Below are 16,790 nucleotides of genomic sequence, written 5' to 3' on the forward strand. Positions count from 1 at the left end.
CCCCCCAATATCCAGCAACACCTATTCATGACATCATGGATGGCTTAAAACGAGGCGAGAAAGGAGAGCACACAGAGCTTTTTACAATCACCTAATAACTCTATTACACTGAGCCTTGGGGCTCACAAAGAGGAAAAAAAACCTCCTATTCCTTTTCCTGGAAGCAGTGTCTTAATGCACATTTTAGGTGTAGAAGTGAGAAATATGAAGCCAAAGAGAATGAAACACAATAGCTCAGAAAACCCCATAGCAATATTAGAATATTGCCAGAAAATTAAACATTAGGAGAAAGGGACAAGAGCTTTTTAGGGAGGCATAATATTGTTATGACTTTTTTTTTGCCAGCCTGTCAACACCTGATTTAGAAGTAATGTGGTTAAATGTGTAATGTTTCCATTGCTTTTATGTCTTCCAGCCAGCCAAACAGGCCGTCTAGTGCAGGAGAGGATAGTTCAGTGTCTTCTTGATGAATGGTTTATAAAGGGAAACTGACACATAGAAGATAATACTGTTTGAATGTATAAAAATGGTATAGGTGAACGTCAAGGTTAATTTTCTTCAGTGCATTTTGCCTGGTTAAAGAAACAATGTACAGGATCTTCTTTAAAATATATATATATATATATATAATGTTAGATTCAAGGGAGTGTTGTGTTTACAAAGTAAATGACAATTGAAGCATATTATAGCTTTAAAAATTAGCAGAAATACCTTTCAGTGTATCCAGCAGTGTTTCATCCTTATTTTGGCCTTCGTTGAACAGCTGCTTCACTTGTACTGTATGTACTAAAAGGTATATATTCATCCACAATCTCTCTGCATAAGACACTCTGCATTTTACAATTATTTAGTTGTACTCTCTCAGCATGCCTCACAGGAGACACAGGCGCCAATAAGATCAGAGGAAAAAGAGGAAAACTTTTGGTGATTGACATCGATTGCAGCCACAGAAATCCACAGCGAGACTGCAGAGTTTGATATAAGAAACAGCGCGTGACAGGCATGACACAAGTAGCCATGCCCGGTCTGGGGCTTTTATTGTAAACATCCAGCAACAATCAGTGTGATGCTTTAGGATAATGGTCAATAACTCTGTTGCTCGCACCAGGTTCAGACATATTGTGTTGGCATTGCATCATTGATTGAGCCATGCAGGAGGTAATTAGACTGGAGCCTGGTGGTGTGACAAGAGATTGTTGTGGCATGGTGTCACTATAGGGTGTTGTGCATGTTGTGACTCTGTGGAGAGTGGGTGAAAGCTGGACCAGGCGTGCTGTGGAGCCTTGGAGGAAGTGCTGGGGTTGACAGGTCAATACTGATGCTGATTTCCTGTCCTCTGAAGGTTGTCGTCCTGTTGTGGAATGTTCCATTTTCCCTCAGTCCCCCTCCTGCCTCACCACCGGCTGGCTTTGCCTCTCTTTTTCTATGAGAGAGTGAGGATTTAACTCACCATGATCAATATTTAGTATCCCATGCGTGAAACAGGCAGATGTTTGGAGTTTCCTTTTCAGAGACGGGAAGCTTCTGTTGAGTGAAGGGGATCAATGCTTCCTTCCGTCTGTGAGGCTGTAGACCCGCGGCTTCTGAAGGGTGGCTGATGCGATTCCTGCCCGCCCTTGGGCCCCTGAGATTTGCGTGCCTCCCAGGCCTCTCCTGTCCTTTTAGCCCACTGATACAGACACTCACGCAGACAAGTGTGCAGTCCAAACAGTTGTCCTGAAGTGGAAGAGGTCTGGATGTTAAACAACAGGGCTGTGATTGGGAATTGATTTGTTCATTTGCCAACTGTGTGAGTGAAAGTGAGTCGGTGGTGCCTAGCCAGCTATCTGCCATCTACAATAACTTCTTTCTCTCTCTCTTTTCCTCTCGATCTCTCTCTTTCCCTGTGTTCCTTTCCATCTCTATCTTTCCCCTCTCTCTCGCTCGTTCGCCTCCCACAGCACCTGCAGCAGCACGAAAACGCGGTGGAGGGTGATGCCTGCTACTACCATTGTGTGCTGTGCAACTACTCGACCAAGGCCAAGCTCAACCTGATCCAGCATGTGCGCTCTATGAAGCACCAACGCAGTGAGAGCCTCAGGAAGCTTCAGCGCTTGCAGAAGGGCCTGCCAGAGGAGGAGGAGGACCTCAGCTCCATCTTTACCATCCGCAAATGCCCTTCTTCAGATACAGGTCAGAACACGCCCCTGGGGCTTGCTTTTAGTGTCTCTTTATGGTACTTTTTTTTCTTACTTTCTTGATGTCTTTGCCTACACATCTGTGTCTTGCACACAATTACGCATTCACATGCTCAATTGAGAAGCTTTATTTGCCTAAGTCATTAACAATTTGCATTCACAATTGTTCAAAGGCTTCCCACTTTCACGCAAAATTCCTCATAGACTAAATGTGACCATTAATAGATATGTTTCCAAATTAAATGACTTTTTTTTTGTTTGCCTTTTTGTTTCATTTGCTCTTAGTTTACTCTGAAATGATGAAGACGCTCAGCCATAACTTATATGCATGGGCACTACACTTGTTTGTACGTTTAGACTTTTTTACGCATACAGAACTGTGTGACACAATACTCAACAATAGATGCCAGTACAACTTTAGTCTTCCGTTGTAGTTGTGATCTACTATGCTTTACGTAAAATGTTTCTACTAAGCCAACGTTGTGCAGCGAGAACAGAAGCCATTAAAGACACATTGAGGCAAAGCATTAGGGCGAAGGCAGGAGGAGCTGAACAACAGGAGCAGATGCAACAAGAAGAAAAACACCCCCCCCAAAAAAACACAGACTCCGCCACAACAACAGTTGCATGGCTGAAACAAAGTGCCTCAATTGCCCATTTATTATGGACTGATTAGGAAGAGTGAGCTGTGGTCAATTAACACTCTTTCTTAGTAGAGATTTGGTTTTCTAATCACTTTAACTCCTGTGCCCTGACAAAGGGGCTCTATTGTGTGTCCTTCCAAGAGGGAACCATTACTTCCCTCGCACACATACTCGCTGTCTGTGTTATGTAGGAGGAAAAAAAAAAGGCCAGCCTGTGAAGACGCTTTGTTCCAAGGAGGCAGGGATAATGAAGCCAGCAGCCGGGAAATTGCGCAAAAGGCAGTCACAGATCTGAAGCAAATCATTAGAGAACATATTTAGCCGAGCAATTAGGGACAATTAAGCTTTCTGCTCGCTGCACTCCAAATATGTTAATGACTACAGTACAGTGGACAAGCGAACATGCAAGGCAAGAGGAAGGGCCATTTAGGTTAAAAGGGGTGGGGGGTTGGGATCTTTTTTCTTCTTCTTTTTTCCAGACAGGAGGAGTTGTTTTGCTCTTTGCAAATAAATGTGTTTTCTGTTTTTCAGTAGATGCAGTGTTTATGATTCGTTTTTTTTTTTCTTCGCCTCTTTTAAGCTTTCATGTTTCCGATGCCCGTGTTTGTGCCAGGATGAAGGATCTTAGGTTAGGCAAAGTGTCCCTGCAGCGGGGCTGCGTGTGCACGGTATCATTACATGTACACACACGTCAGCAGTGGTTGCTGCCTTGCAGAGCTTCATCAAATTACAGCAACTCTCACTTACTCAAAAAGACCACTGGTATTTAACAGATTCAAGAATTTAAAAACAAGAACAAGTTTTTTAAAAAGTTGTAGAGTGTGTTTTGGTGACGATGAAGCTTGATTATCGGGATGGACGTTAATGCCATTTCTTGTTATTATTTAGGCTCTAACGTTGTGTAGTATTGTTGTTTAGCTTGTGGGATGTTACTCGTTCTATTCCTTGACAGCTAACCATGTACAAACGAGATCTTTTAGGTGGAAGGCAGTGTGTAAAAACTCAGCATCTTGATCACATTACTACTTTAATGATCAGAGCTCTTTGTCTATAATCGTTAACTCTAAAATTGCTGACTCCACACCCCTCACTTCTGCCGTTTCACACCGCAAAAGCATCAGCTGTGCTGGACCGCCAGCCCCACCTCTCAGCTAGGATTGAGCCATTCCCAGTGTAATATTTAATTTCCTCTTCTTTAGCTCTTCTGTGGCACAGGGCTCTTTTTGTGGTTGAGGCATACTTGCTAAAGTGGTGGAACATTCCCTGGTTTGTTAAAACAAAGTTGCCCCTGGATTTCTGGGTCACCTAGACAGTAATTCCCTCGCCTGCTGCTGTTCTGTGATCCTGCGAGGGCTTTCTCTGCTGGGTTAGGTGCTGGGCTTGTTGCGTTTCTGGGTTTGTTGCCAGAACATATGAAATTTGTCCCACCTCCCCCCTTTCAAACAAAGCAAAAAATCCCTCAGTTCTGTGATCAAAGACATGTCAGCGTTACACAAAGGTGGGATGCAATGGTAGTCTGGCACAACTCTTACATAATAATTTCTTTTGGCTAATTATGTTGAAGTTGCCTGTTAAGTTGCTATGACAGCAGTGCAGTAAATTTAGGCTGCCCTCACATGTGATCTGGAGTGTTTTACAACTTTGCATATCCATGTTCTTTATGAGGATGCAGCAAACACTGACTGCTGGGATTTATCGCCACAAATCTCCTCCGGGCTGAATGTCCAAGGAGAGCAAGGGCAGCAGAAATTAGGTTTCTTTTTAATTAGACTAACACGGGGATAAAAAGCCTGCATTGTTTTAATTCTTGCCCATACTATAAATGTGCTGCTTAGGCATTTTGCTCTGTGGCCCCACCTCCATTTGTCTTCTTTAACCCTTTATGTATGGCGAAACAAAGAAGGTCTCAGAGGGACCCCAACCCCACACAGCTGCCCTGTGTGCAGAGAACAAAGCTCAGCACTGACTTGAACCAGTGCACTACTTTCTTTTTTTTAAGAATAGCAGCTGGCATATTTACATAAAGATAAAATAGAAAAGATACAAGGATGAAACTGAAAACTGAAGATGTTTAAAATTCCCATCAAGTGTTCAGTTATGAAGAGAGTCATAACAGCAAATATATCTTATGATACTACAGAGAAACAGGTGAAACCAAGAGTGGTTTGTAGGTGTTTAGAGTGATTGTTGACAGCTGTCAGTGTAAAGAATCAGGTTGTACAAGTGTCCAGGAGAAGCTAATACACAGAGGAAACTCCCAAACGGATGCAGAGGAATTTGGGGAGCTTGTGTTGGAGAGATATGATGACCCTATTTCTTATGAATGATGTTCACCGGGGCATGTAACTCAGTGACACATTTAGGTTTCTCATTTTTAACAACTAAAATTATTTTTAAGCATAGAGCAAAATGAGATCATGCCTTTTAATAGGGGCAAAATTAAATTGAGCTGATGGGTAAATGTCCTTCTGTGCAAGGGGTTAGTGTTTGCTTTAGGTCTGTGCGTGGATGGAAGAGATTCAGAAGAGTGTTTTATAAGGGTAAAAAGGGAGTGTTTCTCACTTGTAGAGAGTTTGCAGTGAGTTTATGTATGTGCGTGGTGGAGGCAGAGATGGAAAACAAACGTAGCTGACAGTGTGGATTAGCTCCTGCTGTAAATCTGCTTCAGTCACAGATGGCGGGCCCTTGATCGCTGGGCTGTGACGGCTTGGCTCTCATCGCAGGAGGAAATCCCTGTCTGTGAGCCTAGGAGGCTGAGAAGGAGAAGGCTGGGGCTGGGGCTGGGGCCACCTGGGCAGCCACCAGTCATTGTCTCCCGTCTGTTTGGACACAGAGACCTGGGTATTCGAGGGCGAAGGCTGGTTTGGGGAGGGGTTATCTCACTTTAACTCTGCGGTTGTTTTCTCTGCCACTACATAACTGCTTGAAAATGGTACATAAACCTCCGGTTTGGATCAGTGTTACTTTCAATGACCAGTTTGAGAAACTGGGCAGGGAGCTGTGTGCTTTAATAAATGGAAATGAGACAAGAGGATGCATACAAATTACTGCATAATAGTGGTATCCAGTATGAGATCCATTGCTTGTTTCGCTAAAAGGGGTGCACTTTCAGGGTCACACACCTAATAGCAAGGCCCATCCTGACAACAGAGGCATTTCTCTTCCCTCCCCACATGCCTCCCTTTCTACCTCATGCATAATTCTTGAGACAGTCAGAAAACGCTGGAAAATACACAATGGTGTGGAAAATGTTCTGATAGAGCAAAGGTGCTCATATTTTAGGGTTTGCCAAACACTGTGGAGCTCACCTTGAGATTTAATGATGGGAGATAGTGTGTTGACATCCTGTCTGTCAAATTACTACCATGTGTTCAGAATGCATATTACTGATCTTTATATATATATATGTATATGTTTTTTATAGGATTTTACCATCTACTGCTATCAAACTATAACCATCTTCACATCCAGCGGCGAACTTACTGCTATTAAAGCTACGTAAAATCAGAGGTGAGCCCGGCCACGCTCTGATGGCATGCAATGGCTATGGTCAGAGCTTTTGCTCCCCACAGGCAAGAGCAAAACAGACGGTAGCCATTTCTGGAATGTCCTTCTTTATTCATGCTTGTTAAAATGCAAAGTAAACCTTTCCAGAAACAGGATATTATAGCCCCTAACCACCAGACCCTTTCTACATGCCACATTATGGCCAATCTAAAAGTAAGTTGTATAGACAGACACTGCTGCAATGCGCTTTTAATAAAGGCTGTTATTGCCTGGTGATGCAGAGTGGATATGAGGATGAGGGCTGTGCAGGCCTGGATGAGCAGGGCCCCAGAGGGCCCACAGCTCAGTCAGGCCTCTGTCAGTCGCCTGCCTTCTAATCCCTGTCCGAAGGGCATCTAGGCAGCAAAGGAAATTGTTTGCTGTCTGCAAAACGTGCCAGGAAATTCATAAATGCATTACTTTTCATTTTGAAAATATTACAAAAGACTAGACATTTATTAAAAAGCCAAAATGATGGCTTTATAGATTTTCCAGTTGTATTTTAGAATTCATGACCCTGCTGCTCAAACTAACACAAGGAAGTCCTTTCTTTCCCTGTGCCCCCTGCTTTACAGGCTTGGTATGAATTCATCTCCTGGCTCATCCTGTAATAGCAAATTGACCAGAAAGCCGCAACTCTATTCTGGGATAGGCTGTGAATAAAAATGTCTGGTGACTGAACCATCGTTCGTGTAAATACTAGTTAGCTTTCCCCTCAGGCTGGAAGTTGGGTAAAGTCTGACTCCTGGTGTGCCTCTCGGTCCAATACATCTGGCTTTGTGGCAGCATAAAGTTCAAAGATGAGCGTTTACATAAAAATTAGATTATCAGAAAAGTGATGAATCCTATTAGGACAGACTGAGTCATGTTAAGACACCAAAAGCAAGTGGCCCTCAAAAGCACAATACAAACCTTTTAATGAAGCTGTCGCACTGTGAGACTTTCACACATTAGTTCACTTTAGTCCACCTTGTCTGTGCTTTGTATGTTTTGCACCCTGCGTGTTAGTTATGTTACGTGAGTGTAACTATGCGCCAGATTTTATTGTGCAAACTTGCATAACCATAAACGAGCACACACATAGGTGTCCACACTGAAAGTCAGGCCGTGTGGGTGCAAGAGGCTCTCCCTGTCATCAAGCCCATTTTCAGAGCAGGCCGGCAGCACATTATAATATTGGTTTCCCTCTCTCTTGTCATTACCACACACTCTCCTTGAAAGCTGATCCAAAAGATAGACAGTCCATCAGGAGAGAGTCATCTCATTTGTACTTACTAAACGTGTTAATGAGTTCTATTTTCAGGCCTAGAGCCTTTGCTGCTGGATATTGGAGCAGAGGTGACGATCGGTGGTGTGAGGTGCTGGATTGCAGGATCAGAAGGCACTCAAAGGCAGGGGAAGGAGGTAATGCAGTAGCCTCGCTGCCCCTCGTGTCAGTCACACGGAGTGACCACAGCCTCCACAGGGTCTGTCAATCAGAGCTGAGGGCGAGAAGTCTGTGGTTACAGACAGACACACACGAAGGAGGAGGGAATAGATTAGGTGCCAAAGACATAATGGTTGTGATGGGTTTAATTATAGCACCAGTCATGTCGCTGCCATAGGTACATGAGATGAAGGAAAAACAGGTTTACACCCTTTAATGACTGAATTATATGAAATCTATTTGATTTCTGTCTGGCTTTTATACAGAAATTATTTTTAGTTCAGCCAGAGGTAAATGTGAGATAGCGTAGGTGGATGACTTTTCTAATTAGACCATTTACAAGAAACCCATACGGATAAATAGCATGATTTAACTATTTTAAATGTGATCACAAGCTTTCTTTCGTTGTCAAATCTTTTGATGGTAAATTGCATTTCTCAAGAGATCCATACATAGTTAGTAAAATAACTTTTTGAAATTATTGGGCAATGTTAATACACTGAAAGCAATACAATACAAGCAGGTGTGAAATTAAAGGGGAAAAAACAAATAAAATGAGTGGAGAAACACAACAAATGCAGACGCTTCCATGCAGCTGCAGAACATAGAACAATTAAGCAATTAGCATCCAATTACGCTTTGTGGTGTGTATAACAAAAATAACAAAAACGCAAAACAAACCCCACTGATTCAGGTTTTGTATCGAGATACCAACACAAAAAGATTAAAATGACTTTGTTCATTGATCATTGCTGTGGCAGAAATGGCTGGAGCTTCAGGAGCTTCAGGAGTTTCAGTCACACAGACTGCTCACTGTAGGGACAGTGCATAAATTGACATCTGCATTTAAATCTATGTGAAAGGGATAAGTTAAAAGAATTGTGCACATTCAAAGGCCAAGATGCTTTTGCTTTAGTTAAAAAGAAACACAAGAGCAACTCTCATGAGCAGCTCTTTCTTAGGGGATTGAGTATGTCGATGCAGAACGTTATCAGTGTTTGAGCAAGAACAGTCCTTCGACAATAACAGAGAGAGGAATATTAGAATAGGACTGCAGTGTATAAGCGTGTCATTATTAAGATGAATACACATTTGAGTGTTTAGTGGTGCAAACCATTCTCTCTAGAGATCTGGGAACAAAAAGTGATAAGATGAGTCATCCCTTAGCATGTTCTCAATAAGTCTGTAAGTGCATATGTGGAGAGAATGGTATAGGCCTGAATGCTTGACCCATTCAGGGAGGTGATCTGATAGCTCTGCTCTGCTGTAGGTGGCATTTTGCTGCCATGGTTTGGGTCCAGTTATCCCCTTGCAGGAAAGGGTCACTGCAAATCAATAGAAAGTTGTTCTGAGTGATCACACCTTTATCCTGTGATAAAACATTTCTATCCTAATGGGAGTGGTCTCTTCCAGGATGATTCAAAAGTAGTGGTTTTATGAGGATAGAAAAATGGTGCCAGGGCCTTTACGGTGACCAGACGTAGCTGAACACATGTTGGAGGTTTTGGATTGATGTGTTGCGCTCCATCCTTCCAGTAATGAATAAACTTGTAGAATCAATGGGTACAGATGACCCAATACAGGTGGCCCGATAATTTACTACATCTACTACTACTCCTATAATTTTTTTTACCTCTTTGTATATAATAGTTCTAATATTTAAGCTTCTTCCTAAGTTTCCGCTCACACTCCTCACTTAAACTTTCCCCTAAGGCTCGCATTATCGTCTTATACCCAACATTCTTTTGTCTGTGGTATTGATTGCAGTGCTAGTGTAATGCCAGGTAGTTTAGCAACTAGAAGCAATAAATTGTTAAAAACATATATGGCTTCATTTGTTTCTGTGTTTTGGTATCGGGTGAACAGTGCGGCTTGCTGTCAGAATTAGGCTGCTCAATTTGACCATAGGCAGCATCAGAGAGGAAGCTGGGGTAAAGTTTGGGAACTATCGAGTTGAGGCTAGGAAAGTTTTATTTAGCCATTTTTAATAAGGCTGTTTGTGCCCCCCAGAGGGAGCTGGTGGATCAAAGGGCATGATCTGTGCTATGGATGAGCTCACCCTGGGTCCAGCAGAGACGATCAGCCTCGCTGACAGCAAAACAAAACCAGAGAGTGAAGGATGCCCTATCCAACAGCATGTTGCCCTCACACTCTGAAGGCTCCATTAGAATAAAGGCACATGAAACAAAGACTAGCTGAAAGCACAGATGTTGTGATTCATTATCTACTGTCTGATAGATAGGCATGAGTGGCGAACAGAGTGTGCATAATTGTGTGTGTGTGTGTGTGCACGTTCATGTGTGCAAAACTCATGTTATGTTAGTTACATGTGAAGAAAACATCCTTACAAATAAACCAACATGCAGACTCATACGGGATACACACAAACGCACACATGCATTCATGTTTTGAGTGCATTAGTAAAAAGGGTCCCCTCCAGTGCCTTAACCGCATCAACTAAAAGCAGCCAGGCAGATGGCAGCAATGAGAGAAGTGCAGAAATAATTCAATAGTGAACCTTTCTAACCTTTACCTGTGGGCGTGAGCACCAGTCATTGATTCACACTGTGCTTGACAGTACACTACACACCACCTGAGGAGGGGGGAGGGGGGGAGGGGGGAGAAGGGAGGGAGGGTGGATGAAGAGAAATGGATGAGTTTGATGAAAAACACAAAAGGATATTATGTGTAGGAGGGAGGCTCTACTGTATATGTGTGTGTGTGTGTGTGTGTGTGTGTGTGTGTGTGTGTGTGTGTGTGTGTGTGTGTGTGTGTGTGTGTGTGTGTGACATTAGAGGGAACCTTCTACATACGGATATTGGGAATTGTGCTGGATTTGTCTAGTGTGCACAAATATCCCCCTCACCCCTTCCCCTCTGTAGCTGGCTATCGGCAGCAAACAGAAATTCTCACACCACTTTGAGTGTGATACCACCAGTGATGCTGTGGCAAGTTCCCATTGATTACAAAGCACGTTTAGGTCTAGAGCCTCTGGCTGCGTACTTTCAGGTATTTTTCCCAACAGGCCCCAATGCATGAAATAAGATCATGTTTTGAAGAACAATGCGATTGATTAGCAGAACACATACAGAAGAGTGTATGTTAGTGGGTGGTGTCTACTAGCTAAACAATAATTATTCTGTGAGGGCAACATTTGTTAAAGAAAGCTTCTATAGATTTCTCACATCCCAACTCTGCTTAACTAGATGTGAACACCTGCCGAGTACCAATCTGGAACAGAATGCTTTTTGTTTGCCTCAGTCATATTTATGGTGTTCCTTTTCCTCCAATAGATAGCCAGTCCCTCTCAGTTTCTCTTTATCTGCCTGGATATGCTGCTCTGCCACTGTTGTTTTGTGAGTTGGCTGTAGATTTTCTTCCCACTGTCTGGAGCAAAGGATGGAAGAGCAGAGTAATGGATGATAAGAAAGAGATTGTAAATGAAAATCCTGACATATACACAAATAAATACAAACTGGTGAGAAAAGGTTCCACCATGACCCTCGAGATGGAGAAGGAGTTACTGCAACAACAAGATTTCCACTAATTACCAGTTAATCAATGCCTAACAACAACAAATTTCTATATACTGTAATTTGTGCTTAATTACTTACTTCTGGTGGAACTGTCAGTGTTCACCCTGTGACTCAGACATGAATAATAAACAAGTTTGCACACTTGTGTCTATTGCTGTCATATTTCACACTTTTTATTTTACCAACTGTAAAAATGGCACAGTGGTAGGAAAAAGTCCGGCACGCTTTTTCTAAGCAAATTATTGGTCTAGTTTTCTCATTTCATTTACACATAGCCTTCATTTACACGTCATTTTACACAGTACTGTTGATAATCTGTACTTTAAAAACTTTGAGACTATGATTTTGGATTAATACATAGTATTCTCTGATGGTGATGTTTCCCCCCCTTATGAAAATACATTGTTCATAAATCCCTGAAGTTATCATTAGTGATCTCAAATCATTATACATATATAGGTGTGTTTTTACAGGACCAATCGATTAATTTTATATGTAAAATAAATGTGTTTGCTAATTACATTTGGCTGAACCTTGACAATTTCAGGACATCTGTGAGTTTTAAGCAATGGTGGTGGGATACTTTATGGATTTACCAACAGAAAGATCAATAGCGGTGTGGTGTCTGTTGTTTCTTGTGACCTCATCTATTAGGTTTAGCCTTGTGTGGTTTAACACTTGTCAGAAATGATAATTAAGTATGCTGTTCTAAGGGCTCTATATGTTTAGCCTCTAACGGTGCCTGTAAAGAATAAAACAAAAAACCCATAGTTGATGGATCTGTTCAGTGATACAGATGTTTGTATGGAACAGAATTATAGTACTATTTGCAGCACAATATTGTACTGTTTTTAGATGAATTTCAGGGCTACGCTTCATCAGTTCATTTGTGTTTTTTACCCCAGTTTGTCATCTTTTTAGCAGAAATGCTGAGCAGCAACTATCTCAAGAGTACCTTTATATTCCAATCTGTGGAGAATGGAGGAAACACATCAATCTTTAGTTGCATCTAATCTAAGATCTAGAGAAGAAAGAAATACTTTTATTTTTCAGTGAAAAAATTAAAATGTATAAGCTTAGCAGTGCTTGGTGAGTGAGGTTTTCTGGAAATCGGTCCCTCTCATGTATATGCTGAATATTTCACCTACCTGGGAAACCCGAGATGGGGCGTGTATTTGTGTGTGAGATGTAGAACGGAGAACACAGTGGATGTGTTTGAATCCATGTCACAAGTTGCTGTCAGTCTAACAGATGGGGCCCCATTCTGAGGTAGAACGAAGTTAAGGTAGGACAGGGGCCGGTATAGCAACAGGAATTAGGAAAAATTGACTGCTTTTTGTCATGTTAAACTGGGCAAAAGAATCTAATTGGGTGGGGGAGAGTGAATGGCAATGCCTTTTTTGTTTAAGGGCCCTCTGCGGTCACTTTTCAAGACCATTGTGACTTGCCCACAATAGCATTAGTTTGTGCTCTTGTTCTGAGCTCTTCTTTTCTCTGACTCTTTGCCCTGAGCGCCTGTCCGTTCCACTATGTCTCCATGTTCACTTCTGTGCTCCAGCAATACTCAGGAAGGGGCCCAAAAAGCCATGCCCCCTATCAACACCCTTCACAATCCCCCTACCATCATCTACCATCAACTTCCTCAGCTCTTCTCATCTATCTTCTCTATCCAGACATTTAAAAAGAAAAAGTAGACAAGTGTGCACTGCCCAGAATTTCAGTTTGAGAATGATCAAAATCCATAGCTAAACCAACAGTCCTGCCGCAAGGTCATTGCAACATCTAAGGAATGATTTGTAGTCATGAAAATACATTTCTTTTCTGACATCATCAGATATTAAGAGACAGTTAGTATTTAAGTTGTTTTTCTTATTCGGCTGCAAATTTGTCTGACTGATTAATCTGTAAATCTTAAAAGTAGTGTAGTTTTGAAAATTCCATTCAGTAGCCAATCAGTGGAGTATACCCGACTACTTATAACGTTTCCTCTCAACCCAGAGTGCTTTTTTCATATTAATATTCCTAAAGATGGGGACCATCTTTAAATTAGTGTTTGAGCCACATTACGACAAAGTGCACTTACCTTTCATGATGCCTAAGAGCAAGCCAGAGCAGTTCTCATGTTGCTTGGTGACCAAACCTGCTACTTATAGCGGATTATAATGTGATAGGTATAAGCGTGCATGGCCTTGGTGTAATGCAGCTCTATGTGAAGTATTTCTTATGTCATACATACTGAAGGATATCCAGGTAGGAGATTGAATTAATAAGGCAAGAACTTTGGCTTATAGTATTTTACTAACTCCAGCAAATTCATGTGTAAATTGTATAACAACCAGCCTCAGTATATTTAGTGCACTGTTAATGGCCCTGTGCCTTGCAAAGGTGTAATCATGGTGGTAAAAACCTGGGCCAAGTTACTAACCTAGGAGCAATCTTGTGTGCATTTAAGTGTCCTTTTTTGTTGCAGAGGTCATTCATAACTTGGTCGCACTGTTGATGTACAGTGAGAGATATTGATTGATTAATGCATTAAGTGCTCACAATCCATTAGGTTCTGTGAAAGGGACTGCAGAAAAGACTTCTCTCACTATGTATTTTCACCTCTCCCTGTTGTTCAAAGGGCATGATTTTTTGCTGGCAAAGTTTAAGGGACAAAAGCCTGAATATCTGCCAAGTAATGCATTTAAAAGAACATTGGTTCTCATAAGTGTCAGTTCAATTACTCTGAAAAGCTTGACAAGGAATTGCTCTTACATTAGCCTTCTGCTCATCCTGACCCAAAAGGAATATGTTGCTTCTCTTCTTCACCTATCGTAAAACAGCATACTACAACATTTAAAAGAAAAAAGAAAGCGAAATGTTTATTTTCAACATCCATTCGCTTCTCCGAAATTATGCTATCTGCCACTTCTCATTGTTATCACAGTGATTACCATTTAGTTGCGGAGCAGCAACAGACCACAAGTCACATTCAGATGATGAGTAAGACTATTTTCAACCTTGCCACTAGTTTGTACTGATTATGTCAATCTGTTCACTGAATCAGAGTTGATGCAGATTTGCTTTTCCCCCCTCACTAAAACCCTGTATACCTTCTTAGGATAGAGTATAAATGAGAGCAAGGGCCGTGCCTGGGGTTTCTTCCTTACTGCTTAGTGACAAGGAATAAGAGACCTTTATCGCCCAGGCCTTAAGCAAGTAAGCCTATGAAAGGGGCCTGAGAGTCAGTCATTACCTTAGAAACATGGGCTGCATTAGAGATTCATAACAGTGTGCCATCTCTGCACCTTTCATCTCCACTAGGGCCAGCTCCATTAGGATCTTTTATCTTTGTGCTGATGGCTGCTCTTGATAATGGGGCTGCCGAGAAATCCCAAAAAGTAAAGACTCAACTCTGACACTATCGGCCCTCCTTTTCTTCAAGCAGAGTACATCAGCTTACAGTAGTAGATATATGTGCTCTCATTTGCAGTCACATAACCTGATTTGCTAGATTTCTTTCTTTCTTTCTTCCTTTTTTACACTGTTTTCCTTAGAAAGCTGATATCCCACACTAAAGTTTATTAAATGCTCTGAAACTTCAGCATGCATAGAACTTGCTTTCTCTCTCACGTCCCACCGCCTTTGAAACGGCAACATAATGACGGTTACGATGATGCGTGCCTCTGCCACCCATTCAACTGGTAAAACCTTGTAAGGTTAGAATTTAATAAAATAACCAGCATTGTTCCCGCTGATGCCCCCATGGAAGTGCATTAATGATATCCCATACAAGCTTCAATGAAAACTTTGCTTTTGGGCAGACAAACACAACTTCATAATGTTATAGTAATTCATGCAAGCCAATGTTTTTCAAATGTTACAGTAATTATGAAAAATATTCATACTTTCCTCTACATAGCCGCAGCATTGCAAATCTCATTTCCAAGGCAGAGCGGAGAAGGAATACACTGAATAATCATTGTGTTTAATGCTCTGGTCATAATCCCAGGTTTTATGATGGTTTTCTAATGATTTTCTAATGATGTTAAATATTAGTAGAGAGTACAGCCATAATTTGAACACAGCAGTCCCCCCCCCCATCCTTTTTTTTCAGTGCTCCATCAGCACACCCAATTGCAACTACAATGAATATTGCACTGGGAATGAGATTTAAGAGCCATCCCTTTTGGTGTTTTATTTTGCCGTCTTCCCATCTGCCATAAATCCTCATTGCTGTGCTCTTGAAGCCTCCGCCCTTGCCTGCCTTCCCCAGGTGGGAATACAATTAGGTGCAGGGGCCATTTCATTCACTGCCACTGTCCGTCCACCGCAGTCATTCGTAAAAAAAAATGCTCTATCTGTCCCAGAGGAGAAAACAGCGGACTCTTGGGAAATTTAAAAAAATGAGGAGAGAAGGGAAAAAACGGAGAAGAGAACGGCGGAGAGACGAGCAAAATTACTGTGGGAAAAATCTTCAGAGTTGTTGTCAGAGGAGATACAAAGTTAGCCTCTGATGAGTGACAATGTTGTGGAAAATATGTATTGGAGACAAAGGCTTTGTCTCCTTCCTGTGCCTTTTCAATGAATTACACCTCTCCACCCCCTACCCCCAGCTTTTTAATTAAATGGCTGCAGCTCCATCTCTCTATCCGTAGCTCCCCATTACAGAGGCTAGATAAGGGATTGCTATCTGTAGCATGTTAAGAAAGGCTGCTGGGCAGCCAAGCCTCATGAAATTTGTCACAAGATCTCATTTTCCTCATTGCCAGACGTGATGCTTATAATTGATGTGGAGGCAGCAGTAATTTATTGGCCGTCCGCAATTATCATCCCCTTCTAGCAGGGGGATGTGACTGCAATTTATAAGTGTATGTGTGTGTTGTTGTGTGTCTGGGGTGGGGGTGGGAGGGTGTCATTGTATTGTATAAATTAACGCAAAAACATGTTTCTCCTTATCGAATGGTAAGTGTGTATGTGCGCGTTGGCTCCTTCAGAATGCAAATTAATGACAGACTCCATGACATAAACAATATGGGGCCTGTAATGCAGCTATCTTCAGCTGAGGTGTCGAGGCTGTCAGTCCACCAGCTGGACTTTCACACTCAGCTGGAGGAGGGGAGTGGGGGGGGGGGGCCGCCAAAACCCAGTGAGGTGTGTGGTGCTTTGGGGGTGTCACATACAGCGGGCTAACGGGGCAGAGTGCTGGTGCCACAACCCTTTGTCCACTGCCTCTCCTTATGTCTGCGTGGCTTCTTTTCACATAGAAAAAACAGAACGCCTTGAGCTACACTGTTAATAATGTGGCCTTCTGAATACTGAGAGCACCAGACTTAATTCAGTTAATCATTTAGTTGTGGATTTTAATCAGAAATGTTTCTTTTTTAACGTCTCACCTACATATTCAGAAAAGGAAAGGCACACATTGGGAACTGAAGTAATGGTGCACAAAAGAAAGCTTCTACATGTCTGTGAACCA

At 42.0% G+C, this 16,790-nt stretch overlaps 1 protein-coding gene across 10 annotated transcripts in view; it reads left to right on the top strand.

The window, feature by feature from the left end:
* The window catches only part of zfhx3 (zinc finger homeobox 3), a 284,113-nt gene that overhangs the window by 222,767 nt on the left and 44,556 nt on the right, over window positions 1-16,790 (top strand). For all 10 annotated transcript variants that reach the window (XM_014335913.2, XM_042220537.1, XM_042220538.1 and 7 more), the window contains one exon: window positions 1,941-2,172. In XM_014335913.2, the coding sequence (XP_014191399.1) occupies window positions 1,941-2,172 (232 nt within the window). The remainder of the gene's footprint in view (window positions 1-1,940; window positions 2,173-16,790) is intronic.

The sequence above is a fragment of the Haplochromis burtoni genome, unplaced genomic scaffold, assembly GCF_018398535.1.
Source record: "Haplochromis burtoni strain Fernald_Lab_line unplaced genomic scaffold, NCSU_Asbu1 Contig_50, whole genome shotgun sequence".
NCBI lineage: Eukaryota > Metazoa > Chordata > Actinopteri > Cichliformes > Cichlidae > Haplochromis > Haplochromis burtoni.